This window comes from Geospiza fortis, unplaced genomic scaffold (genome assembly GCF_000277835.1).
Source record: "Geospiza fortis unplaced genomic scaffold, GeoFor_1.0 scaffold573, whole genome shotgun sequence".
Lineage (NCBI taxonomy): Eukaryota > Metazoa > Chordata > Aves > Passeriformes > Thraupidae > Geospiza > Geospiza fortis.
The window spans coordinates 63,233-88,925 of record NW_005054775.1 but is presented as its reverse complement, the minus strand read 5'-3'; the positions used below and the strand labels follow the sequence as shown (position 1 = coordinate 88,925).

At 37.5% G+C, this 25,693-nt stretch overlaps 1 protein-coding gene across 3 annotated transcripts; it reads left to right on the top strand.

Annotated features, from left to right (window-relative positions):
• The first annotated feature begins 139 nt into the window (after positions 1 to 139).
• Positions 140 to 23,561, top strand: LOC102041079 (mesoderm induction early response protein 3-like). Of its 3 annotated transcripts, none has more exons than XM_014311391.2 (12): positions 140 to 167; positions 1,641 to 1,789; positions 7,084 to 7,218; positions 8,614 to 8,734; positions 10,884 to 10,969; positions 11,157 to 11,229; positions 13,364 to 13,515; positions 13,953 to 14,034; positions 17,143 to 17,237; positions 19,241 to 19,368; positions 19,551 to 19,696; positions 19,796 to 23,561. In XM_014311391.2, exons 2-12 carry the CDS (start codon positions 1,688 to 1,690, stop codon positions 20,254 to 20,256), a joined length of 1,581 nt encoding a protein of 526 aa, XP_014166866.1. In that variant the 5' UTR covers positions 140 to 167; positions 1,641 to 1,687; the 3' UTR covers positions 20,257 to 23,561. The 3 variants fall into 3 exon arrangements, with proteins under 3 accessions (XP_014166866.1, XP_005431197.1, XP_030921289.1); XM_005431140.3 differs by having other exon boundaries at positions 146 to 167; positions 17,146 to 17,237; XM_031065429.1 differs by having other exon boundaries at positions 147 to 167; positions 1,661 to 1,789.
• The last annotated feature ends 2,132 nt before the right edge of the window (positions 23,562 to 25,693 follow it).

The following is a 25,693-nucleotide window of genomic DNA, read 5'->3' as shown; positions in this document are numbered from 1 at the left end:
GGGGGGGGTAGGGGGGGGCTGGCGGGGGAAGGGAAGAGGTCCGGGGGGAAGGGGATGGGAGGGGGCATGAAATGGAGACTCCCTACCTGCTGCTGGGTTGGATGGAGCCCGTGTCTTACCTCACTCTTTTCTCTCCCTGCAGGCTTCCTTTGGGAGTTCGAGCCCAGGTTCGTCTTTACCCACCTTCTGCCCCAGTACCTAGCCTGCTGCCTGCATGCTGCTCTCTCCTTCCTCCTCCTTCTCTAACTTACCTTCTGTTGCCTCGTAGCTGTCCTAATACTTCATGTAACTAACTGCCTGCCTGATTTTTAAGAGAAGGTGTGCTCTGGGGAGTTCTTCCCTTACCTCTGGTCACAGTTAGTAATTGGCTGCTCAGAACCAAAAATGAAAATAAAGTTTTGTAGTATTTTTAAGACAGCATCTCAGTAAAGCCATGTAGCCTGGAGAGTGATCACTTCTGCTGCTGCTAATTGCAAGGTTGTGTAAATTTTTGATTTCTTGATAATATCAGAAAACATTTTAAATCATAATGATATGTAATTGTTAAGGTTTTAACTACTGTTAAGGTTCTTTGGAATATTTACACAAGGAAGCCTATTTAACATCAGCAGGGCTACTCCTGAAAAATATTTGGGAAATGCATTTGCTTCTGTGTACCTGCTCATGGCACTGGCTGAGCTCTAGTATGTAAGAACTAGAAGGGGAAACCAGAGGTGAAAGAGAAATATCCTAGTCTGGTTTTTTCCTCCATCATGAAAGTCTTAAGAAAGTGAACACTGAAAAACAAAACAACCCTGCATTTCAGTAATTTTCATTGTAGAACACTGACATTGCTGTACAGAATATTTGCATCTTAAAAACTTGTTGAATATAGTGCTTTCTAACAAATGCACTCAAAATAACAACAGTACTTTTTTATGACTTATGAGTATTCTCTTGGGTAATGAAAAAGTGTCTGTTGGACCACAGAGCTGTCATAATGACTTGTTAATTACTGTGATCCATTAGAAATGTTTTGTTATTTCTGGTATATTTCCCTCTATATTTCTTGAAACTGCTATGTTTGTTCTCTTTTAGATCAATTACTAAGAATTAAGTTAGTTTTAATAAAAGATCTCATCCGTAAGACTAATCTGAAGTGAGTCTTGCTGCTTATTTTGCTGTTGTTAGGAAACTGGTTTGCAACCTACGTTAGCTGTTAATCAGTAAAAAGCTATGCTAGTTACCATAAAAATAATATAAATAGAATCTGAGTCTATAAATCAGTGTCTTGCAGCATCTGAAATCTTGTGACATGTGGATGTTATACTTTAATGATGATTTCCAGGATCTTTAAAACAAGCTTTTATTCAGTAAAATATTATTTTGTTATTGTACTTTCTGAAACTTTGTTTCAGTAGTTTAGATACTTTTCCCAAGTACTCTATACTGTAAGAGAGAAAATTGCACCTATTACAATACAAAAAGAGAAGGCCAGCTAAAATAGTTGAATTTGTCAGGTAGTTAAGAATTTGTTCCATTTATTCCATTGAGAGTTCTAACTATGTATGTAAAGACTCATGCAACCTTATTTTTTTCTGTGTTGTAATTTCATATGTTGGTATAGAAAAAAAATTACTCAAATTAGGGTTTTTTGATAGTTGGCTCTTTATCCTCTGAGGATCATGACTTTGACCCTTCTGCTGAAATGCTGGTACATGATTATGATGATGAACGAACTCTTGATGAAGAGGAGGAAATGATGGAAGAAAACAAAAATTTCAGCTCTGAAATTGAAGATTTAGAAAAGGTAAGAGTGACTTGCTCTCTCCTACATGTCCATATATGTTGTAGCTTTTTAGTGAAGACAACACTCAACCTGTTCTTTAGTTTGTATAGCATAATGCAATTTTCTGCAAAATACCTTTGGAGTTGTTTTTTTTTTTAAAGAAAAAAATATCAGGTTTGCTTAGGATGTAGCAGTGCTTCCTCACAAAAAGGCTGACATTAGCTTCTCAAAGTTATTAGTGTTAAGTTCAGATTGGTCTTTTTCATTTAATAACTTTTTCACTTTGGAAAAGAAATTACTGAAGCAGATTTTAAAGTCTTATTATCTAATATCCCTTGTCACTTCTAAGTTTTATAAGTTGGAAATAAATTTCAATTGTACATTAAGTGACAGCTAGCTGTGTTTCATTCTGTTGGTCAGATTTTGGTTTTCCAATCTGGAAGCGCAGTTCTGTTTTACACATTTTTTACATTCATTTGTTTGGCATTTGCTGGGTGTACAAAATAACCAGTGTGCTCCTTGGCTTTTCCTATTCCTTTTTGCATTCTTTAATTACATGTTTTTTCTGTTTCTACCTCTTGTTCATCTGTGTCAGTGCATCACCCATTTTAAATACTTGCTGAATGCTAAATAGCCAGAAACTGATGCTGCTTGCATTACCATTCAGTGACCCACTTACACCACTCAGCATAACTGCAGGTTTTGATCAACAGACTTCCAGTGTAATTTTTAGCATTAAATAGGAGGCTGTGTTTTTGTAGTCCATTTAAAAACAAATTTTCTTAACTTCTGGGGTTTTTGTTTGTTTTGGTTTTGCCTTGCTACCTTTTACAGTTCTATTTTTGCTAATTATGAACTTGCAATTATAATAGCAAAGCAGCTTACCAAGTCTGGTGGTTGAAATGGAGTTGGTAGTCCACAAAATTATCTTATTGCTTCTATAAAATAAGGAAAAAGAACTGAGAGCCACTCATCTTAAATACTTTAGTACTTTATGTCCCAATCCTGGAAAGACTTGGACATGAATTTGCATCTACCCACTGTGAAAAGTCTTTGCAGGACTAAGACCTTAGTTGATTAAAGAAAACAAGTAGCTTAATCAGTGTATAAGTTCAACAAGAAATTTTTTAAGGTAATATAACTTTTAAAGGTATAAATTATTGGAAAATATTCCTAATTATTTGATAACTTGAATCAGGTAACTAAAGAAAATTTCCACAGTTTGTTTTATTAAATGTGTTAGGATGCAAGTATGATGATATTTAGTAAAATAGTTTGATCAAAAGCTGTTGAAAAAAAGAAGTTATAAACTAAGCCTTTCTCTTGATTTTTGCTTCTGTATCATTAGCTGTTTTTCTCCTATTACTTTCTGTACTGGTCTTGTCTGGGACAGTTAATTTTCTTGCTAGTAATTAGTATGGGGCTATGCTTTGGATTTGTGCTTAAACAGTGTTGATAACACACTGATGTAGTTATTGCGGAACAAAGCTTACACAGAGCCAAGGCCTTTTCTGCTTCTCATACTGCCCTGCTGCTCAGGGACTGGCTGGGCATTGGTCAGTTCATGGTGAGCAATTGTTTTCATTTGGATAACTTGTGTTTCTTGGGTTTTACTTCCCCCCTCTTTTTATTTTTTCTTTTCCTTACAATTTAAAAAAATATTATGTCTTTTTAAACATTAAACTGTCTTTATTTTAACACACAAGTTTCTTTTTCACTCATCCAATTCTCTTCCCCCCATCCCATGGGGGAGGGAGGGAGCGGCTCTGTAGTGTTTAGTTGCCATCCAGGGTTAAGACACAACGGGGCACAAATGGTTTGAGTTAACAGATTTGACCATAACATTAGGAAGAATTTACATCTGTTAACATTTGCTGGTCATTATATTGATTTATCTGTTCTTGACATTAGCTTGTCTGATCTATGCCATGCTCTCTTTTTTTGCTGTACGTGTTCAAGATTGATGTTGGATTTTGCAGTTTGCTAATGCTCTGTAGTGCTTAGTGATGTTTTGCCTGCAAGATTTATTATTAAAATACTGGCCTTGAGCTTAATCTGGTATTTGGGCTCTGTACTGAAGATTAATGTACTTCAGGTACCATCTCATGGAGACAATTAACAATTACACTTCTTCCTCTGAGAGATTTTTTTGTGGAGGTAATACAGAATGGCACCTTCACCACCGCTTTTTGTCATGTTTTCTCCCTTGTTACAATAACTCTTCAGTATCTTGAACATCCTTGAGTAGTCTAAATGCTTCTATTTGTATTTCTTAGGAATATTACTTCAGCTTTTCATGAGGTTAACAAGCTATTTAGGAATATGACCCAGGCCCTGCAGTGTCGGGATCTCTAGCTGGTCAGAGTGACCCCGAGAAAAGTTTGAAAGTCTCTTTTCCCAGCCCGGCACTTGAAGAAGGAGTCAGGGCTCTTCATTTCTCGGTCTCAAGGTTGTTTATTTTATCTTATCTATAAAAAATTTTCTCTTGCCCTGCCGAGGTCAGCTCAGCAAGACAGTTCCAGGCACTCTCCGCCCACCCCCAAGGCCGCGTCATCTTTTGTACTACAAATTACGTATATCATATTTACTTTTACCTTCCAATACCTATCACCCATGTTAGACAGTGCACCTCTATTCTAAACCAATCCCCAAGTGCCAACATCACAGCAGAAGATGGAGGCCAAGAAGAAGAAGGAGAAAGGCTGGACACACCCAGTTCCCTCCATCTTGCCTCCTGAACCCCCATACCAAAAAACCCAAAATCTTCTTTTCCAGCCCGTGATAATTTCACTATTATTCTACCTAAACTGTTGTGCTTGCTGATCTTCATATAAGGGTTGGTAATTTGCTCCATGGGTCATAATCAAAACCACAGGTGTCTTGGGCTCTGTGACAGGGTCTCTGAGACCCCTAGCAGGGGTCCTGGTGTCCTGGACAGCCAGAGGTGTGTCCTTGCTGCGTTCCGTGGGTTTCCGGGCCTATATGAATCCAATCCGGCCAGCACGAATCCAAGCCCAGCACGGAACCAGCATAGACGAAGGACAAAAGACAAGGAGCGCTCTTCCTCCACGTGGGTGTAGGTATCCGTTTATTAGCTTGAGACAGGACGTGAGGTGGTGTAGCCACCCAGGTGAAGAAAGAGGACCCCAGACCGCCTGCTATGGGGTTTTGTCCAGGGGAGAGGGGGCGGGGAAAGAGGACCATGGCCAATGGGATGCCAATGGGGAGGGGACAGCTAGATGCGATACAACATGTCCTGGGTCCTGACACTGCAGCAGTGTGGTTATGAGTGGCAAGGCATGTATATGGGAGAATATGAACAGATGTCTAGAAAGGTTTACACCTCCAATGGTCTGAAACTTCACTCCTGAACAAGTGCGCAATCCTGATGAAGTGATAGAATATATGGGGGGAAAGAAAAAGATGCCCTGGCTATTCCAAAGAGGCAGAAACAATGGAAGCAGAAGTCAACTTGTTTAGTAAGAGATGAAGAAGCTTCTCCTAACAGGGAGCAGGAGAGCAAATCAGAAGAGGCAGCCTCAAAAAGAAATATTAGCAGTATATGAAGGAGTTCAAGCAGTTTCAGAAGTAGTCGGTACTGACGCACAGCTCCTTTTGGCACCTCGGTTTCCTGTGTTGGGCTGGATGTTCAAAGGCAGGGTCCCCTTTACACATCATGCAACTAATGCTATGTGGAGTAAGTGGGTTGCACTGATCGTACAATGGGTTTGAATGAGAAACCCCAACCGCCCAGGAATTCTAAAAGTGATTGTGAACTGGTCAAAACTGCAGTGTTGCCAAAGGAGGTGACTTGGGCTCAAGAGTCTCCACTGTATAATAAACTACCAGAAAATAAAAAGCAATATGCCCCGTTTACAGATGGATCCTGTCATATTGTAGGAAAACATCAAAGTTAGAAAGCTGCCATGTGGAGTCCTACATGACAAGTTGTGGTAACTGCTGAAGGAGAAGGTGAATCAAGTCAGTTTGCAGAGGTGAAAGCCATCCAGCTGGCTACAAATATTGCTGAACAAGAAAAATGGCCAATACTTTTATCTCTGCACTGACTCAGGGATGGTGGCAAATGCCCTGTGGGGGTGGTTGCAACAATGGAAGCAGGATAACTGGCAGTGCAGAGGTAAACCCATCTGGGCTGCTGCATTGTGGCAAGATATTGCTGCTTGGGCAGAGAACCTGGTTGTGAAGGTATGTCACGTAGATGCTCATGTACTCAAGAGTCAGGCTACTGAAGAACATTGAAACAATAAGCAGGTGGATCAGGCTGCTGGGATTGAAGTGACTCAGGTGGATCTGGACTGGGAACAGAAGGGTGACCTATTTATAGCTTGATGGGCCCATGGCACATCAGGATATATAGGAAGGGATGCAGCATACAAATGGGCTCATAATTGAGAGGTCAACTTGACTTAATGCCACTGCAGAGGTTATCCATGAATGTTAAATGTATGCCATGATCAAACAAGCTAAGTGGCTGAATGGTGGTGGGAAGCCACTGCTCGGGGACTAGCTGGGCATCAGTTGGTTGGTGGTAAGCAATTGTTTTCATTTGGATTGTCTTTCTTGGGTTTTATATATACCTCTTTCTTTGTCTTGTTGCGGTTCTTTTTTCTCCTATTTTCCTTGCATTAAAAAAAAAAGTTTATTTTTAAAGATAAGACTGTCTATCTCAACTCATGAGTTTCTTTCTCACTTTTTTATTTCATTTCTCATCTCCACACTGGGGAGGAGTGAGTGAGTAGCTGTGTGGTACTTAGTTACTGCTTGGGGTTAAACTACACCACCTTCTCTACAGTAATTATAAAATGTATTGTGCAGAAGATGGAAAGGAGGGATAAAATATTACTACATTGGTTTATTTCTGTGGTGTTTTGGATACTTTGCAGCTGTAACTATATAAGACTAAAGTTTTCAGGTTTTTCTGCATTTCTTGTAAGGGCATTGTTAATGTTCCTAGTCTATCTTCTGTCTTGAAGAAATATAGGCAAATCATGTTCTACAGTGTGAATCAGATAAGGAGCAAATTTTTAATAATTACTCTTTAGTTTCATCCACTAAATGGTTTTCTTCAATAGTTTAATGTGACTTCATTGTATGCCAAGAGACACAGTTATGAATTATTTCAGTCTCATGCCTGAAAATATTTTAGATTTTTAATCAAGATTCCTGCTTTCAATTAAATTTTTCTTGTTTGGTTTTTACTTTTGTTTTTCAAAATATGTCTTATCCTTTTAGGCCTGAACTGTTTACAAGTATTTGGCAATATGTTGAAATGTTTGTAAATCTTCTTGTATTAGGAAGGAAACATGCCGTTGGAAGATTTGCTGGCATTTTATGGCTATGAACCCACAATTCCAGTTATGGCTGGTTCCAGTGTGGATAGCTCTCCAAGTGAACTTGCAGATGAGCTTCCAGATATGACTCTAGATAAAGTAAGTCAGAACTGTTTTCCCCCTGTATTACAGTTTAAAAGTAGAAATCCGTGTGACCTTAACTTATATTTCACTGTCTCTTGATGTTATGAAATACATATCTTTGTCAATTTCAACATACAATTAAGAGTTACTGTACTAGTGGTGGACTTGGCAGTGTTAGGTTTATGGTTGGACTCAATGACCTTAAAGGTCTTTTCCAACCTAAATGATTCTGTGATTGTACTTTTAATTCTTTTTCAAAGATATTTAGGATCTGGATTTAATTATAATTATCACACAAATGCATAGCAACTTTAGTGGCATTATATTATTACAATTGAGAAATTAATAAGGTGGTGGTTCTTCTAAAACACATTCAGAGAACTTTAAATAGATTTTTTTTTATTTTATAGAAGTGGGATTTTTTCTGAAATTTTCTGTATTTTATTTTAATGTATGCAATGTCCAGAAATAATAATTCTGGCTTCAAACATACATGTCATGTATCAAACCTTTGTGGATAACTTGAAAATTGCACTATTGGGTGCTTTGGAATGTTTCTTTCAAATGCATATAATTTATAAAAATCTCATCTTTGGGGGGTGAGAGAGATTGTTTTCTGTGCAATTACTATATGTATCGCATTGTTGAATATAGAAACACAAAACTACAGTTTTTATGATTCACAGGCTGACTTTGAATTCTGAGATAATCTGATTGTTGGCTATAAGGCATGCAACTAGTAGTTTGTATTATAAAATCTGTAGGTAGTAAGTGCATGGCGTTTTTTTTTTAATTTCCATAAGTATGATGAAATTATAAACTCCACAGAAAGTATAGTATAATGATGGCTTTCCACATCTGATTCTCATTAGGAGTCACCATTGTGTTGAGGCTACAGAAATGTACTTGATGTACTTGGCTTCTTGTCTAATACAGTTCTTTGCCTCCCTAATCACTATAGAGGGGCTCAAGCATGTCTGGTAGTGGAGGAGGCGTGTTCTTGCCCCCCACCCCCCCACTTTATTATCTTTTGTCAGTTATCTGTAATTCTTCTCAGAAAAAAAAACAATGACAGAATTTTAAATGTTTCCACTCACTTTTTTATTTTAAAGCAGTTGGATGAACATCTGAGATTTGATGCATGCAGGGGTTACTACTTGTGCATTTATTTTAATAGAAGACTAGGGGGGAATAAACATCCGTGTTCAACTCTGAAATTAATGGTTATATTTGTTTTGAGAATTAGGAGTGGATTAGCTTTTTAATAGTTAACAGTCTGCTAAAATTGCTTATGGTAAAATAATTCATTTTAATAAGTGAGACTTACAATTTGCTGAATCTAAATGCTCGCCAGTTTATATTTAATAGTCTGCCTGAAGTTTTGTTTTTTTTTGTATTTTAATGATACAGGAGGAAATAGCTAAAGACCTCTTGTCAGGTGATGATGAAGAAACGCAGTCCTCTGCTGATGACTTGACGCCATCAGTTACTTCACATGAGGCTACTGACTTCTTTCCTCGGCCATTAAGATGTAGGAAACCTAATTTTATAGTAGTACTCATAAAGTCTTACTATGTATTATAAACTATATAGCTTTCTAGTTTAAAATATCAGAATTGCAGAGTGGGATTGAGAAACAGTGCTTTGCAGGATGTTGTACATGAGTATTGTCTTTGGTTGGTATTATTGATTACCTAAAAGACCTATATTTAATATGGTACTCAAAGCACAAGCACAATTTTTCTAAAAATACAGTAGCTTTTCATAATTAATAGTTAATGTGTGTCAAGGAACACTCTTGGTAATTTTCTGTGCATTGGTCAATGGCATGAATATGTAACCTGTTCTTTTAAATTAGTGTTTCTCTACTAAAATTTTTGCTGCTACTTTTAAGCCAGTGACTCCTCTATTCAGCCTATGGATGTGAACTGGAATTTGGTTTCTTTGTGATTATTTCCCTTCACATATTCAATGATTTTCTATAGGAGTTCATGAGCCCGTGTTTTTATATGGGATGGGGCCTATGAACCCATGACCACCAAAATTTCACTACCCATGGAACTATTATGGGAAAGATCCAAGAACTATTGGTTCAATTATCCAACCTTGACAAGATATTCCTCATTGCTCCAACTCTAGTACACCAGTGAACAAATGAACTGCAATAGACAATGCGGAGGATTTTTATCACAATATTAATTTGGCAAGTATTTTGACCTTTTCCTGGGGAACTTCATCCCTCTGGAGAAAGGGGATGATAAAAGGCACATGCTGTCTCAATCATCAGCAATTGTAGCCCTTTGCATGCTGCTGATTGTGTAATGTAAGGCATTTTTGAGAGAGATACAAAAAACTTTTAAAAAGGGCATTATAATTTTTTAAGCAAACCCCAATCTTGCTGGCACTTAAACATTGCTTGTGAACTGTTAATGAATATGACACTGAAAGTGTGGCAACTTTATGGAAAGAATTATTAGCCCCTTCATTTTACTCAAGATTAAGAAACAGTCATCTTTGCTTTCAGCTATTGTGGTTTTTCTATCAGAATGTTGCTCTTTCTCTATTAGAACTTTTGATTGGGCATTTTAACATCAAATATCCACCATGTCAGCGAGGGAAATGTCAGTTTTCTGTGCTGTTGACAGTTCCATCTTTTTTTTTCTCATCCCTGTCCATTTCTCTTAAAATAACATTCAATTTTAAGATAAACATGTTTAACACAGGCCATTTTGTTAAATTTGGATTCATTGGAAAAAGTAATTGCATATTATTATCCAGGCATATTGCTGTTTCACACATTCATGTTAGCTTCTTGCCTCTTTCTAACAGCAAAAAGAGATAGACTGGTGATTCTAGTAACGACTACAGAAGAGGAGCCTCAGTCTATCATCTTGGATATTGTCTTTGATGATGACGATTCTATTTAGTTGTGATGAAGCTAAAATTAAAACTATTTATGAACATGTTATTACTGAAAGTTGAGAATATGTAATAGCTCTTATCAGACCTATAGATTCCATTCTGCTGGGGATAAAATAAAAAAATATGATTACTTCAGAACCCAGAACCACAGAGTTCCAAATTCTGAGTTATTCTTTGGAGTACTGTATTTGAATTACTTGGAGTGCTCTGCTGTATTTCTTCCTAAGGAAAAAAATATTTAAGAGGAGTAAGCAGTCTTTTGTTATCTTTTGCTTAATCTGTTTCCTGTATATGTACTATATCTTTAGTCCTTGCTGAGATAGCCTTGTTTAAAGGAATGTTTTGAATGTCAACTAAAACTTCAGATGAAAGGCTTCAGTAGGTAATAAAGACTTACCTTCAACTTTCTTTGTGATTAACCCACGGCTAAGTCATAGCCCTGGAAGTTTTCTGTTTTTCTCATACCTTTTCTATAAGGTGTAAGCATTTATTGAAGAAAATCAATGAAGAAAAATGATCTAATATCCTTTTGACTGTTAGAAATATTGTCTTAGTTGCAATAATGGTAAAGGTTTCAGTTCTGCAATATCCAAGCATCAATGCTTTCTGACTTCATTCTAGTTTGATAGAAATTTAGATCAACAGACTGGTGATGAGTGTCTTCCAGAATAAAAGCAGGGCTCCTTTCAAAAGTAAAGAATATCTGTGTTTGAACTGAAAATTCTTCCTAGCTAAAGCCAACTTATTTGTGTCTGAAGCAAACACTACGTGTGATGGAGATAAGGAATCAGATGGTGAAGACATAGAGGCAGACAATGGTAATTCATCTGAAGATTTGAGAAAGGTAATAACTATATCTTAAGAAAAAGAAAAAATTAAGAAAACTTTAAGAAAATGCATTAAAATTTATAGTACATATCTAAAATAGTACCTTAATTCTGAAATTATCTGCAAAATCCCATGTTAATGGACTTTGTAATGCTTCCATGCACAGAATATTAATACCCTTATGATTTTTGTTACATCTTCAGGAAATAAAGGTTGGTTTACAGTATCAGGCTGAAATTCCACCTTACCTCGGCAGATACAGTAATAATGAAAAGGGTAAGTTATTCTGTTTTAGTTCTTATATTTATACATAGCAGCTGATGGAAAAATGTTATATAAATTTATAAGATAAATTCAATGACTTAGTTAAAAAAACCAAACCAACCAAACAAAAAATCCCTAGTCAACTGAAGTAATACAACCACATAATTATATCTTAAAAGTGTGATTCTACAACTTTGGGAGGATATTTTTGAGAAAACATAGGAGGGTGGGTTACAGTGTTAATTCTGAAGTATCTAGCAATATTAGGAGGCAACAAACTGGGTCAAGAAGTAAATATTTTCATCAGGATATCATAACTGGGCTATGAACATGTAAGTTTGCATTGAAGATCTTCAGTATTTTTCTTTGCTTCTTTTTTAGCAAGTACGACAGTGTGGGTTACAAAATGGTTATGAAAAACAAAGCAATGAACTATTTGAATTTTCCATAGAGTAGATGTAGGTCTCAATATACCTTGTCTTTAAAAAAAAAAAGATGTTTTAAGTATGATGTTATTGCTGTGTAAATTTAGGTTAAAAACTGAAATTGTGCCAAAGTAGAATAAATAACTTTATTTAATAGAGTTTTATACGGTACCTTTAGAAACCTTCACTGGCTGGAAACATTAGCAAATTAACATCTCTTGTGTTGCTTAAGAGATCTATGGAAGTTTTCTATTTTCTATGATTTGAGCATGATGCTTACTGGTTGTAAGAAACAGAAGAGTGAAAACCAGTTTTATCTGCATAGTCCTTTTACTATTTACACATCTTGACTTCTCCTTGGTCAAGAACTAGAGAAGGACCAATAACCAGAGGATGATCAGGAACACATTAATCTGACAACTTTCTCTGGAACAAGCTGGTGCAAGAGAGAACCAGAGAGAGTATTGTTCAGTGGCATAGCCAGGAGCAAAGAGGTCTCCCAGATGGGAGAGCCTGAGGAGTTCCTCTTGAGAATATCAGGTATGGATTCCAGAGAAAAGTGTTGGGTTGTCTTGGTTGATAATGGAGATTGAAGCTGAGCTCAGCAATGCTTGGAGAGGGTGGAAGATTCTGTAGAAGCCTGTTTTGTACTTCCTGAAGAGCTTGTGATGGCAAACAGGGGCTTATATTTCTGCTGTGAAGTTCCAGGTACTGAAATTGTGCTAGAAAGCAGTTCTGCTCTTCTATAAACCTTACACTTGTAACATGTCTGTTTGAAAGCTTTCAGTGTTCTTAAGTCATAACGGAACTTTAGGAGGAGATGCAATTTTATTCTTCATCTTAGCTTAATATTCTTTCCTGCAGTTATATGACAGATTTGAGAATCTTCTTCATCTCTTCTAGTGGAACTGCCATTATACTTGGGTGTGTTAGAATTTAATAACTCTAATTTATATTGCCAAGAGGGTATATAACGCATTATGTGTAAACACATCTTGATCAGAGTAAAGGATTTAGTTTAATCTAGAGTTTAAATGTGTGTGTGCATAGACAAGGGTTCAGGCCAACTCTTGAATATTTCCAGTATATTTCAAATAAGCTACTTAAGAGATGCATATATGATTTCAGTATACTATGAAGGAGGACTATACATCCTGATTGCTTGTAAAATAGTTGATAGCAGCATTCAGTTGTTAGTGAATGCTAAAAGAAATTACCACATTTAGACCTAGATTTCCGTTCTGCTAAGTAAGTTTTAGCAAATTTTAGTTGAAAATGACCAGTTAGCTGACACCTCTTTTTTTTAATTTTATATGCAGTATTTGAAATTTTAAAATACACTTTTTATTGTAAACTATAGCTTATTTGTTGTAAACATCTGAATAAAACAGTGGTTTTGCTAGTTTTTTTATATTAAGATTAATATATATGCATAATTTTACTTGAATCTTCTACCTGTCAACAACCTGCTCCTCTGTAGAGATTCTGTCTCAAGAGCCAGTCCCTTATCTCATCCTCATGGAATCTGAATCTCTTCACCATACCACACTGCAGTCTCTCTCTAAACTAAGGCTTTTTGGGGAAAAAATGAGCTGCAATTTGAAAGTGGCATGACAGTGCTTGATTTTATTACTTCTGTATTCCTGTTCTTGGTGCAATAGCCTTTTATGTTCTAGCCTTAAAAGTGTCACACTTGCCATAAATTAATTCTGTTTTAACAGCCTATGAAAATGAAGACCATTTACTTTGGAAACCTGATGTGATCTCAGAAAATAAAGTTAAAGAATACCTTTTTGAAACCTCCTTAAGAGCAGGAAAAGAAAATATGATTGGCAGAATTCCTGAAGGACTACATACACGTGACAATGAACAAGTATATTTTATATCCTGTTCCATTTGTGGCACGTTGCTTTGTAATTAATGTGTTCTCTTTCTCTGCCTTGTATTATAAAGGCAGCAATATTTTTTTAAATTGAATGTTACTGGGGTCAGGATCTTATTTGTAATTTTAAACACATGCTTAAAATTGAGTATTTGAATGTTGACAATGTGATCTATGATGTTTCAAATTGGCATGATGTTGACAAATCCAACTTTTCTAATTATTGCATATAATATTTTACATTTACTTAATTAAACCTTGCCTTAATATTTGGATGGTTTTGCTTTTTATTATTTTAACATTTTCATCCTGTATAAAGATATAACCTCTTTTTACATTAAATATGTTCACTGAAAGGCTTGTTTCAGAAATTTATATAGGATATTTGGAAACTTTAACTCTTTCTAAAGACTACTTCTATTTTATAGGCACTATATGAACTACTCAAAAGTAGCCATAATGTTAAAGAAGCAACTGAGAGATACTGCTCAAATGGAAAGGCATCTCAGGGTAAGAGAGAGTATCTGCTTTTTAAGAAATATGTCTTTGGAGGGGGTAGAAAACAGATGAGTAAGATTCAGATTAATAAGCACATCCCTTTCCATGATGTCTTTAGCACAGATTACTCATAGAATCATAGAATATGGAAGAGACCCACAAGGATCATCAAAGTCTAACTCCTGGCCCTGCACAGGACACCCCAAAAATCCAACCAAATGCTCCTTGAGTTCTGGCGGCCTTGGGGCCATGAGCATTCCCTCGGGAGCCTGTTCCAGGGCCCGACCACCCTCTGGGTGAAGAACCTTTTCCTAATATCCAGCCCAGACCTCCCCTGATACAACTTCAGACCATTCCCTTGGGTTCTGTCACTGGTCATCAGAAAAGAGATCACTACCTCCCCCTTCTCTTCCCCTCACAAAGAAGTTGTAGACTGCAATGAGGTCTGACCTCAGACTCCTCCAGGCTGAACAAGCCAAGTGACCTCAGCTGCTCCTCATACGGCTTTCCTCAAGGCCCTTCACCATCTTTGTTGATCTCCTTTGGACACTCTCTAATAGCTTTAGATCTTTCTTATATTGTGGTGCCCAAAACTGTCCCCAGGACTCGAGGTGAGGCCACCCCAGTGCAGAGCAGATTGGGACAGTCACCTCCCTTTGACTGGCTGGCAATGCTGTGCCTGATGCACTCCAGGACACAGTTGGTCCTCCTGGCTGCCAGGGCACTGCTGACTCATATTCAACTTGCCATTGATCAGGACCTGCAGGTCCCTTTCCGCAGCACTGCTTTCCAGCATCTCATTCCCCAGTCTGTCCGTACATCCAGGGTTGCCCCATCCCAGGTGCACATTCCAGGACTTGCTCTTGTTGAATTTAATACAGTTGGTGATTGCCCAGTCCTCTAATTGGTCAAGGTCACTCTGCAGGGCCTCTCTGCCCTCAAGGGAGTCAACAGCTCCTCACAGTTTTGTATCATCTGCAAACTTACTTAGCATCCCTTCCAGTCCTGTGTCCAAGTCATTAATGAAGGTGTTGAAGAGCACAGGGCCTAAGATGGAACCCTGTGGAACCCCACTAGTGGCAGGTGGCCAGTCTGATGACACCCCATTCACTATAACCCTTTGCACCCAACCATGAGCCAGTTGCTCACCCGTCGCATTACGTGTTTATCCAGCTGTGAACTGGACATTTTGTTCAGAAGGATCTTGGGAGAGAGTATCAGAAGCTTTATGGACTCAAAAAAGATTATATCAATTGGCTTCTTTTGATCAACTAGGTGGGTAACCTTGTCATAAAAGGAAATCAGATTTGATAAGCAGGACTTTCCTCTCATGAAGCTGTGCTGGCCATGATGGCTGTGATTGATGACTGTGTTGTCCTTCAGATGTTTTTCAATAATTCCCATTAGGTATATAACTCAGATTAGGTATAATCTGACTGTTGGTCAGATGGAGATGTCTGCTAGAGAAGTTTGCAATTTGTATAAAGGTTGCAGGATCAAATTTTACATCTTCTTTTTTCCGTTTTTTTGATTTTTCGAATGATACAGATGAAGGAGAAGGGGGGAGTTGTAATTTTGCTCCCATAAGGCAGTTCTCCCCCACATTACAGTACCTTTTTGAGATAATGATCAATTATAAACTAATGACATTTATACGAGAATCAGAACATAGCTGATAATATGAGTGAGCCCCACTCTTCATCACTGTGCTAACATTGTGCTATGTCAACCCTAAACTTTGTTCTACTGTATAATCATCTAGGTCTATGGAAGAGTGTGGAGAGTTTTGCTTGAGTTTACAGTGGAAAACAATTTTGTTTGTCCCTAACTTTATTATTCCCTTAAATAAAAATCAGTGTATAATTTAGCAAAGAGTTATTTGTCCTGTAGTTTGACACATGTTCCAGAAAGCAGAAATGGCCTATGAGCCCTGGTATAAGTTTGTATTCTGGCAGATATTCCTTACTCAGACCTGAATCCAAGGGGAAATTGAATGTTTCTGAGTTAGGTACTCTGAAAGCTTAAGTATCGAAGATAAAAGTGAAGGGAACAATAAGGACTATCAGAGCAGTGTTTCAGAAAGCTTTTACGAGAGATTGTGTGTCAGAGACCCAAATTCTGTCTTAAGGACTAGTGCTCAGCTTCTCCCAGGCCCCAAGTCAGATGGGGTTTATATCCTCATTAAAAATGGTAGAGGATGATAATCCTGTTGATGCCTGTCTCTTAGAATAATCATTGTGCAATGATCTATACCCACTGAAGTTCACTGCTATTCTCAATATGCATTGAAAATCTACATCTCCCAAGATAATTTCATAACAGTGAGATTTTACATGTGGATCTCCTCTTTGAAGCTTGAGAATTCTGTAGTAAGGAGTACAAAATTAATGGACTTGTAGTGGAATGATTATCGCTTTCATCTGAAAGGAGCAAGGTCTTTGTTCCAGTGTCTGCTTCCAGAAATGCTTTGAAATGTGATTGTTGGTTGGTTTTTGTTCTCCACCCTCATTGGCTTTAAATGACAACTGAACAGATCACTACTATGAATGCAAGATGCCTGAAATATCCCTCCTTTATTATATATAGACACAAAGCCATAATCAAGATAGGGAAGCAACAATACTTGAGACAAAACTGACCTACTCAAATAGTTTGAGCTACTTTGTTTTAAAGCTTTTATTCCTTTGTAGTGTGTTTTGTTTTGTTTGTGAAACTAAAATTCACTTCTGTCTTTAAAAAGTCAGAGGTTGTTCCTTCACTCTTTTGTTCCAACAGTCACTGTTTGTATCTGATGCAAGAAGGAATATTCAGAAAAATAATGATGTTAACAAATCTTGGGGTTTTTTTAATGACAAACTTCCTAAGAAATAATAAATAAAGTCTTTTGAATGTCCTTTGCCCTCCAGGGTGAAATACTTCAGTAATCAGACTCTTTTATGAGTCTTTATAAGCAGGAATACTAGATTTCAGGTAGGATATCTTTACATTAGAGGAAAGAACATGGGTCAAAATAACTGAACTGTTGCGTTTTTTTAGAGTGTGTTTGGATATTCAGGCATTAGCAACACAAAGATTAGTGAGTGAAAATAAGTTTATCATGCTACTTTTGCAATTGTCTAGAAGAGATGACAGCATGGACAGAAGAAGAATGCAGAAGCTTTGAACATGCACTTCTGATTTATGGGAAAGACTTTCATCTCATACAGAAAAACAAGGTTAGTATTTTACAGTTAAATGGAAGAATTGGTAGATGATATGATGCTGAATGTTTGTAAAAGCAATGCTTTTTCAGAAGCTATGCAAAAGAGTGAAATAAGAGCCAATGTATTAAAACCAGCTTGGTGTTTCCATGCTGATTTTGCCTTTGATGCCATTAGAAAAGTAGGTGTTGCAACATGAGTCATATTATCTTTGAAATCAAGTCATGTTCATATTGCTTCCATATATGCATTTATGTTAAAATTTACATTAAATGTCTGCCTCTCCTAGAGGTGTATTATTTTCATACCATGTCTGTGAGAGGGGAAAATACATCTTTAATTATTTTTGTCACTCAGAAGATGTAATTCTACAGAAATGGGCTTAGCTCTTTGTGTTCTCAGAAAGTGTAGTCATCCATCAGTACTCTGGTTTCTGACCAACAAATGAGTTCTAATCTTGATCTGAACTGCTTCTGATTAACTCCTCTGTGCCTGAAGATTAGGAATTGGGCTTTTTTTTTTATTAAGTAAATGTACCATTTGGTACAGTTACCAGTATGTGTGTTTCCAAATTTTCTGTACATGTCCTGTATGTTTTGATACCACCTTGAGGTTTCATACTGGTTGTGACTGGGATAGAGTTAATTTTCTTTATAGTAGCTAGTATGGGCTATGCTTTGGACTTGTGCTGGAAACAGTGTTGATAAGACACTAATGTTTTAGTTATTGCTGAGCAGAGCTTATGTAGAGTCTAAGCCATTTCTCCTCAGACTATCCTACCAGTGAGGAGGCTGGGGGTGCACAAAGAGTTGGGAGGGGACACAGCTGGGACAGCTGACCCCAACTAACAGGGGGGTGTTCCAGACCATATGACATCCTGCTCGTAATAAAACTGGGGGGTGAAGGTTGGTAGGTGGGGGCTGCTGTGGCTTGAGAATTGGCTGGGCATCAATTGGTTGATGGTGAACAGTTGGGTTTTTATGCATTGCTTATTTTTCTTGGGTTTTATTTTCCTCTTTTTTAGCAATTTTTTTTTAATTAGTAAACTGTCTTTATCTCAACCCATGAGTTTTCTCACTTTTGCCCTTCTAATTCTTCCCTCCCCCATCCCACTGGACGGGGGAAGTGAGCAAGCAGCTCTGCGGTGCTTAGTTGCTGGTGGGGGTTAAACCACAACAAGTCTTTTCTTTAGGAGACTGGTGCTTTTGTTGTATTTCAGGTAAACTTTATAGGGTTGTGGTTGCTGTTCAACAACAGTCAGTTAATCCCATTCAACACTTAGCTTAACCTGTCCAATGCTAAATATCTGGGGGGTTCAATTTTTAAATGGACCTTACCTGTAAACAGTAATTCACCAGCGATACAAATAAATAATTTTAAAATATTTTTTTCCAAGTGCTACAAAGCAAATTAGTTTGTCTGTCACTATGGACCAGAATTTTCCAAGTACCCAATGTCTTTTCTGCTTCACTTCTGTTGGGTCATTCAGTTGCTTAGTGTTTTACTTCTTAACAGAGTCTGTCCCATAGTTTAAAAAATTGCTATGTAAGTTATGAATTTAAATGCTTCAGATGTAGATACAGTTTCAGTCTAGTTTAAAAAACCAAACCTAAACAACAATAATGCATACAATAGAACAGATGTAGTAATTATTTAGAATAGAATATACTGTTTCAGTTGGATGGGACCTACAACGATCATCTAGTCCAGCTGCTTGACCACTTCATGGCTTGCCAAAAGTTCCAGCGTGTTTCTAAGGGGATTGTCCAAATGCCTCTTAAACAATGACATGCTGAGGCATCAACCACCTCTCTAGGAAGCCCATTCCAGTGTTTGACCGCCCTCTCGGTAAAGAAATTTAAAACTCTAGATCTCTTTTTCAGGTCTTCTGATTTAATTTGTTTGTTACAGATACTAGAACAGTAAAAGGGACAATATTGCAGGAATATGGGGACTGGGGAGATGACAAAACATAATGCTTTGCATTTATCTTGTCAATTCTTCTTGCCTTCTTTTAGGTAAGAACCAGAACAGTTGCTGAGTGTGTGGCTTTCTATTACATGTGGAAAAAGTCAGAACGTTATGATTACTTTGCTCAGCAAACAAGATTTGGAAAGAAGAGGTATAACCATCATCCTGGAGTTACGTAAGTAAAATGTCCCTGGAATATGTTTTCTGTTGCAAATTGTAAATGTAAAAGATAAGTTTTTCTTCCCATCATTGCAGTGTAAAGCTGCAATGGCTATGGCAACTGAGAATAAATCCATCATCATTTTTAGGCCTTGTTTTCCTGTTAAATAACCTATTATGAATGCCATATTCTTAAAGGGACTACATGGATCGTTTGGTAGATGAAGCAGAAGCTCTTGGTGGAGCTGTACATTCTTCAACCTTAACATCTAATACTCGAACAGAAAGTATTCCTGATCAACAGCTAAGCATTCTGAACTCTATCACTGCCAATGAGTTGACAGGTAAATCAAGGAAAAAGAAACAAAGAAAACCCACAAACTTTTTGTTGTAACTATATAAACAACTATTTCATTTACATTTTATGTTCATCTGTTTTCCAGCACTGACAAACACTGTAGCTACAGTCTGTCACACTTCGGCTGTGAACTGCCTGGATGATGCCTTCCCTCCTATGGACAGCTTACCCCGAGCACCGGTAGTTAATCATGTGCCTGTTGGAACAGAAGAATTGCTTAACTTGCCTAACAGTGGTGAAAATGATTGTTTTAATTTATTTGAGACTGGCTTTTATCACTCGGAGTTAAACCCAGGGAACATGTGCAGTGAGGAGACAGAAAGACCTGCAAAGAGACTGAAAATGGGAATTGCTGTCCCAGAATCTTTCATGAATGATGTCTCTGTAAATAACCTTGGTGTGGACTTTGAGAACCACACACACCATATTGCCAGTGCCAAAATGGCTGTTTCAGTGGCTGACTTCAGCAGTCTATCTGCAAATGAGACAAACGGTTTTATAAATACCCATACTCTTCACCAACATACTGCCCTTCACTCAGAATGACTGTGGAAAACTAAAGAGTGGGTACTTTATGCAGTAGTAGTAAACTTGATGGGAACTATCAGGTTTGCTTAATCTTTCACTGGAAGTTTGAACTTTGACATCAGTGATGTCTTTTTATGTATAGAACTATATCTTGATTTACCAAGAGTAATTTCTTTTTTCAGTCCATAAATGTGTAAATGTTTGGCAGAGTTTGGAACTAAGAGAACTCTGTGGTTCAGCTTTAGGCTCTGCTTCAAATTTATTTTAAAACCTGTAGAGAGAGGCCACCATTTCAAAACCAGCACAGAAGTTCTGAACTGATCGGAGTGGCTTTTTAGTCAAAGTTACTTTTGCCATAATGGATGCAGTGTAATAACAGTGTTTACAAGTACCGTTCCTGATCCCTGCTCAATGTAGCATTTTATTTTAATTTTTTTTCTTATAAAGGCAGGGATGGATTTCTTTAACTTAAACTGCACAAACACACAAGGATGTTTTTTAAATGGAACCTTCTCTCATGTGATACTAAACTAGAGCACTTCAGTTTAAAAAAAACCAGCAATTTCATCTTGGTGGAAGCTAGCACAAGGGACATAACATGAATAAATTATGAAGACCTACACTTGGAGGCTGTTGCAAAATTATAGGCCGTCGCTACCTTACACAGAAGTAATTATACTGCCAGAGGTATCTGTGTAGTTTAAACTTACTGGCTTAAACAGATATATTTTAGGCTATTGTATTCAAATGAGTTTTGTCCACAACTTTGAAGATTAATGCACCTGTGTAACTTAACTTTCCTAAGACAGCTGATGTATAAAGCTACAGTCTGCACACCTTAGGATTTACCACTAAACAGTCTGTATTTTAGAAGACAAATTATTTGGAGCACTGCAGTTCAATGTGTTACAGTTTTGAGGGGCTATCTAGTTTATATAGAAGTAGTAGAACCTTGAAGTATGTATTTGAAAGTTTTTCTTCGGTGTGGATTGCATTTATTTGTTTAGCAAGTCATTAGCTCAAAAATAGCACTTCACTACTTTTGATCAAATAGAAAAGGATGAGTAAAAATGTCTCCCATAAAAGCAACTATTTAAACTCAATAAATTTTTATTTTGACCATTGAGTGCAATTTAGCCATTCATTAAGTTTTCTTTAAAATGTTAGCTCTAATTCTTGTGGGAGAACATCAGTAGGCTTACCCCTTTCCCTCTATACTTTTTCTTTGCATTGATCATATTACAAATTTAATTGCCACAAACTTGTTTTGATTATTGAAGTGATTAGGCTTGCATTGTTGATATTTGTACTAGTTGCTTCAAGGTTATGCTGAGTAATTAGAAAGTAGTGACCTTAATATTTGAAAGGGAAGAGGGTATTTATTATGCTTACTGTGAATTGCATTGACATCCTGAGTTATGGATGCAGTGTATGGAGTTTTCTTTACAGCACTGCAATGAAGAGTAAAGCATTTATGCAATAGCACATTTATCATATTAAAACAAATTAGTTTATCACAGTGGACAAAAGTAAAGATAATTTTGTAATCAGTTCTTATCTTATGCATCTGAAATATGGAATTCTAGTAAGTACACAATAAATAATGGATAGACTTGGCCCTGTGTTGTATTCTGACATTTTTAGCCAAGTTGTCAGCTTCTTGCTGCTGTGTTTTTTGCTGAACTGTGTACCTTGTTTTTCTTTATGAATCAACATATTTTATGTAATTTTGTAAAATACTGGTCATAATCCTTCATTGTTATACATTCAGGTCTATGGGTTTACAGTGAGTGGATGGTCTGTATAAAAATCATTACACAAAGATGACTGAATGTTTATAACAGTTGTGTTTAAATAAACATGCCCATTCTCATTAGCTGATGCTGTAATATATTAAATTTATCTATGCATTGCTGGGCTCTTAATGTAGACAAATACTTGTCTAAGACTTGGGTTGTCAGCAAGTTGAATGGACACTTTAGTTATTTAATAAAGACTTTTGACCAAAATTCAGAAAATTATAGAAGAAAAATTAATTTCAGCTAGTCTAATAGATTTTTGAATGCTGATCTTATTTAGCTTGTTGGCTAGCTAGCTGTTATTGTTTACTTTTAATTCCTTGTTAAAATGAGGCAATAATTTGCAAGATTTTGTAAATATTTAATTGTTCATATCTTTTTAGATATCTATTTCAATATTTTCTGACTACTTGTGTGTATAGTAACATTTTTGTGCATGCTTGATGTGACATTCATAAATTTGTACCATGATAACTTTATCCATGTAAAATAGCTATTTATTGAATTTTTCATTTAGAAGCTGGACTTCATTATTTTTCTCTCAGTTGAAACATTTAAAATGGAGAACTTGTTACTTTTTATTAAAAGAATTGTCTTTTGAAAGTCAGCATGAAAACAACTGAATTGCAACCATATGAAGAAATTATATTGCCTTGGTTCTTTGATGGTGAAGCACAATTCTTATAACAAACTGTGATGAATTCTTTGTCCTCTGCTATACTTGTTTTTCATGCAAACAAACCAAAAATCCATAACGGGAAATTGCAGTGTTGGTAAATGTATCCTTTTAATGTACAGGGAATCCGAAGGGGATAGCTGATTCATTTAGAAGTGTAACTTGGTGCTGTGATTATAGCAATACTTTTACTTTGGTTACTCATATGTCATCTTCTCATGTTAGGTTTTTAAAGGTTTAGTTTTCCTCTTGCCATGGTCAAAGTACTAAATTGTGTACTATTAGGTCAATGAATTGTGTAATTGTTTCCTGTTTTTAACTTTTAAAATTGAGGATCAAAAATGTACGAAAACTTCAGATCAAGTAGAACATAATGATAGTACTTAATTTAACCAAAGTCTTTAGGTAAGTATTTCAACTTTGAATGTAAACTAATGTATAAACTGACCAACAGGGACACTATTTGCCCAGCACTACAAGCACATTGTCTACAGATAGGGAAACTAAATACAGTAATTTATAAAATAATGACAAGGTTACTATTTTTTTATTCCTATTTTTCATTGGGAGAAGGAAAATACTATCAATTGTAAAATACAGAAGGTATGGTTATAGTCCTCTTAATAAAACAGATTCCAGTTATTCAAAGTACCTTGTGCATAACAACAAATTTTGTGACAATCGGGACATGAATTTAATATCAGATGTTCAAGAGGAAGTCGCTATTGTTGCATTGGTTTTAATATTTGTACATAAACACTGATTTTTATTTTTTTTAGCATTATTTTCTATTTGTTGTACTTTAATACCTGATGTACAATTCCAGAAATAAATGTCTGAGAACTTTTCTTTATTTGTGATGCAGATATATGAAAAGCTTGGTTAGCGACTTTCTTTCCAGAAATACACAGCAATACCTCTGAACACATTTTAAGATACTCTGGGTCCTCCTGAAGTGCACACTACCACTCTATAAGCAGTTGGGAGAAGTCTCACATACATTAATTACCCTTTGTTCTTGCAGGGGACTTCAACTTACCAGATGTCTGCTGAAAATACAATGCAGGGGAGAGGAAACAGTGTAGGAGGTGTTGTGGTTTAACCCCAGCCGACAACTACGTGCATGCAGGAATAACCCAGACTGTTTTCCCAGCTTGTTTTTAATGTGCACTACAGGAACTATCCCCTTCTACAGTATGTAAAAGTTTTGATTGGGCAGGGACAGCCTGCTTGGCAGATCCTCTGGTGTTGACTATCCAGATGCCTTTTGTTAAATTTATATTCCAGTGTTTGAAGGTCCCACCAGCCATTGCTCTCAGTGTCATCTTTAACAGTCCATTATATTGTTCAATGTTTTTAGAGGCTGGTGCATGATAGGGAATGTGATACGCCCACTCAGTGCTATGTTCTTTGGCCCAAATGTCTATGAGGTTGTTTCAGAAATTAGTCTTGTTATCTGACTCAGTTTTCTGGTGTGGCATTTTGCCACAAGACTTGCTTTTCAAGGCCCAGGACAGTATTCTGGGCAGTGCCATGGGGCACAAGGTATATTTCGAGCCATCCTGTGGTTGCTTCCAGCACTGTAAACACACAGTGCTTGCCGTCATGGCTTTGGGGGAGTGTGATATAGTCAATCTGCCAGGCCTCTCCATACTTATATTTCAGCCACTGTCCTATAACAGAGGCTTTAACCACTTGGCCCTGCTTGATTGCAGTGCATGTTTCACATTCATGGATAACCTGCGTGATAGTGTCCATGGGCAAGTTGACTCCTCCAACTAAAAGTTGCATCTCTTCCCCTTATGTTGCCAATCCAAATTGACCTGAGCCACTTCAATCCCAGCACCCTGATCCACCTGCTGGTTGTTCCGATGTTCTTTGGTGGCCTGACTTTTAAGTACATGAACATCTATGTGACGTACTTTCACAACCAGATTTTCTGCCCAGGCAGCACTATCATACAATGATAGAATGGCCTGGGTTGGAAGGGACCTTAAAGACCATCTAGTTCCAGTCCCCCTGCCAGGGGCAGGGACACCTTCCACTAGACCAGTTGCTCAGAGTCCCATACAGCCTGGCCTTGAACATTTCCAGGGATGGGACATTCACAAATTTCTGGGCACTCTCCACCCTTAAAGAATTCATTCCTAATGTGTATCTAAATCTATCCTCTGACTGTTTTAAGCCATTCTTCCTTGTCTTATCACTACATGCCCCTCTCCATGAAATGTCCCTCTCCATCCTTCTTGAAGGCTCCCTTCAGGCACTGGAGGGTGCTCTAAAGTCTCTCTGGAGCCTTCTCTTGACCAGGATGAACAATCCCAACTCTTTCAGCCTGTCTTAACAGGACAGGTGCTCCATCCCTCTGAGTAGCTTCTTAGCCCTTCTCTGGACTCACTCCAGGAGGTCCACGTTCTTCTTCTGGGGGGTGGCCAGAGCTGTACACAGCACTCCAGGTGGGGGCCGGGGAAAGGGGACCGTGGCCAATGGGATGCCAATGGGGAGGGGCCACCCGTGGGACAGACCACAGACACAGGAGGGTATGGAAAGGGATACCTGGGGACGAGACCATGTGGTAGGAAGGGGGGGGATACACCATCCACGTGACCCAGTAACATTTCTCCCACCACCAGCTAAATGCAATACAACACCTCCACCTTTTCTGTTAACTAAAACCAAAAGGAAGGGTGTCAGAGTATTTCTGCTGCTGATTATGAATTTGCCCACCACTCATGGCTTGCAGGCCTGTCCATTTGCTTCAGTCCCACAAACTCTGAGCGGTTGATTACTGCGGTACAGGAGACCAAGCCGTGGATAGCCTTTAAAAGTATGTGACGTAGAATACCAAATGCTAATATGACTAGGAAAAGAACAACAAGAAACAACAAAATTGTCCTAATTATAGAGGCCCACCACCCCAAGAGTCCCCAGTCCTTGAACAATCCTCTGAACCAGTCTTCGGATTCCTGCTTGACTCGTC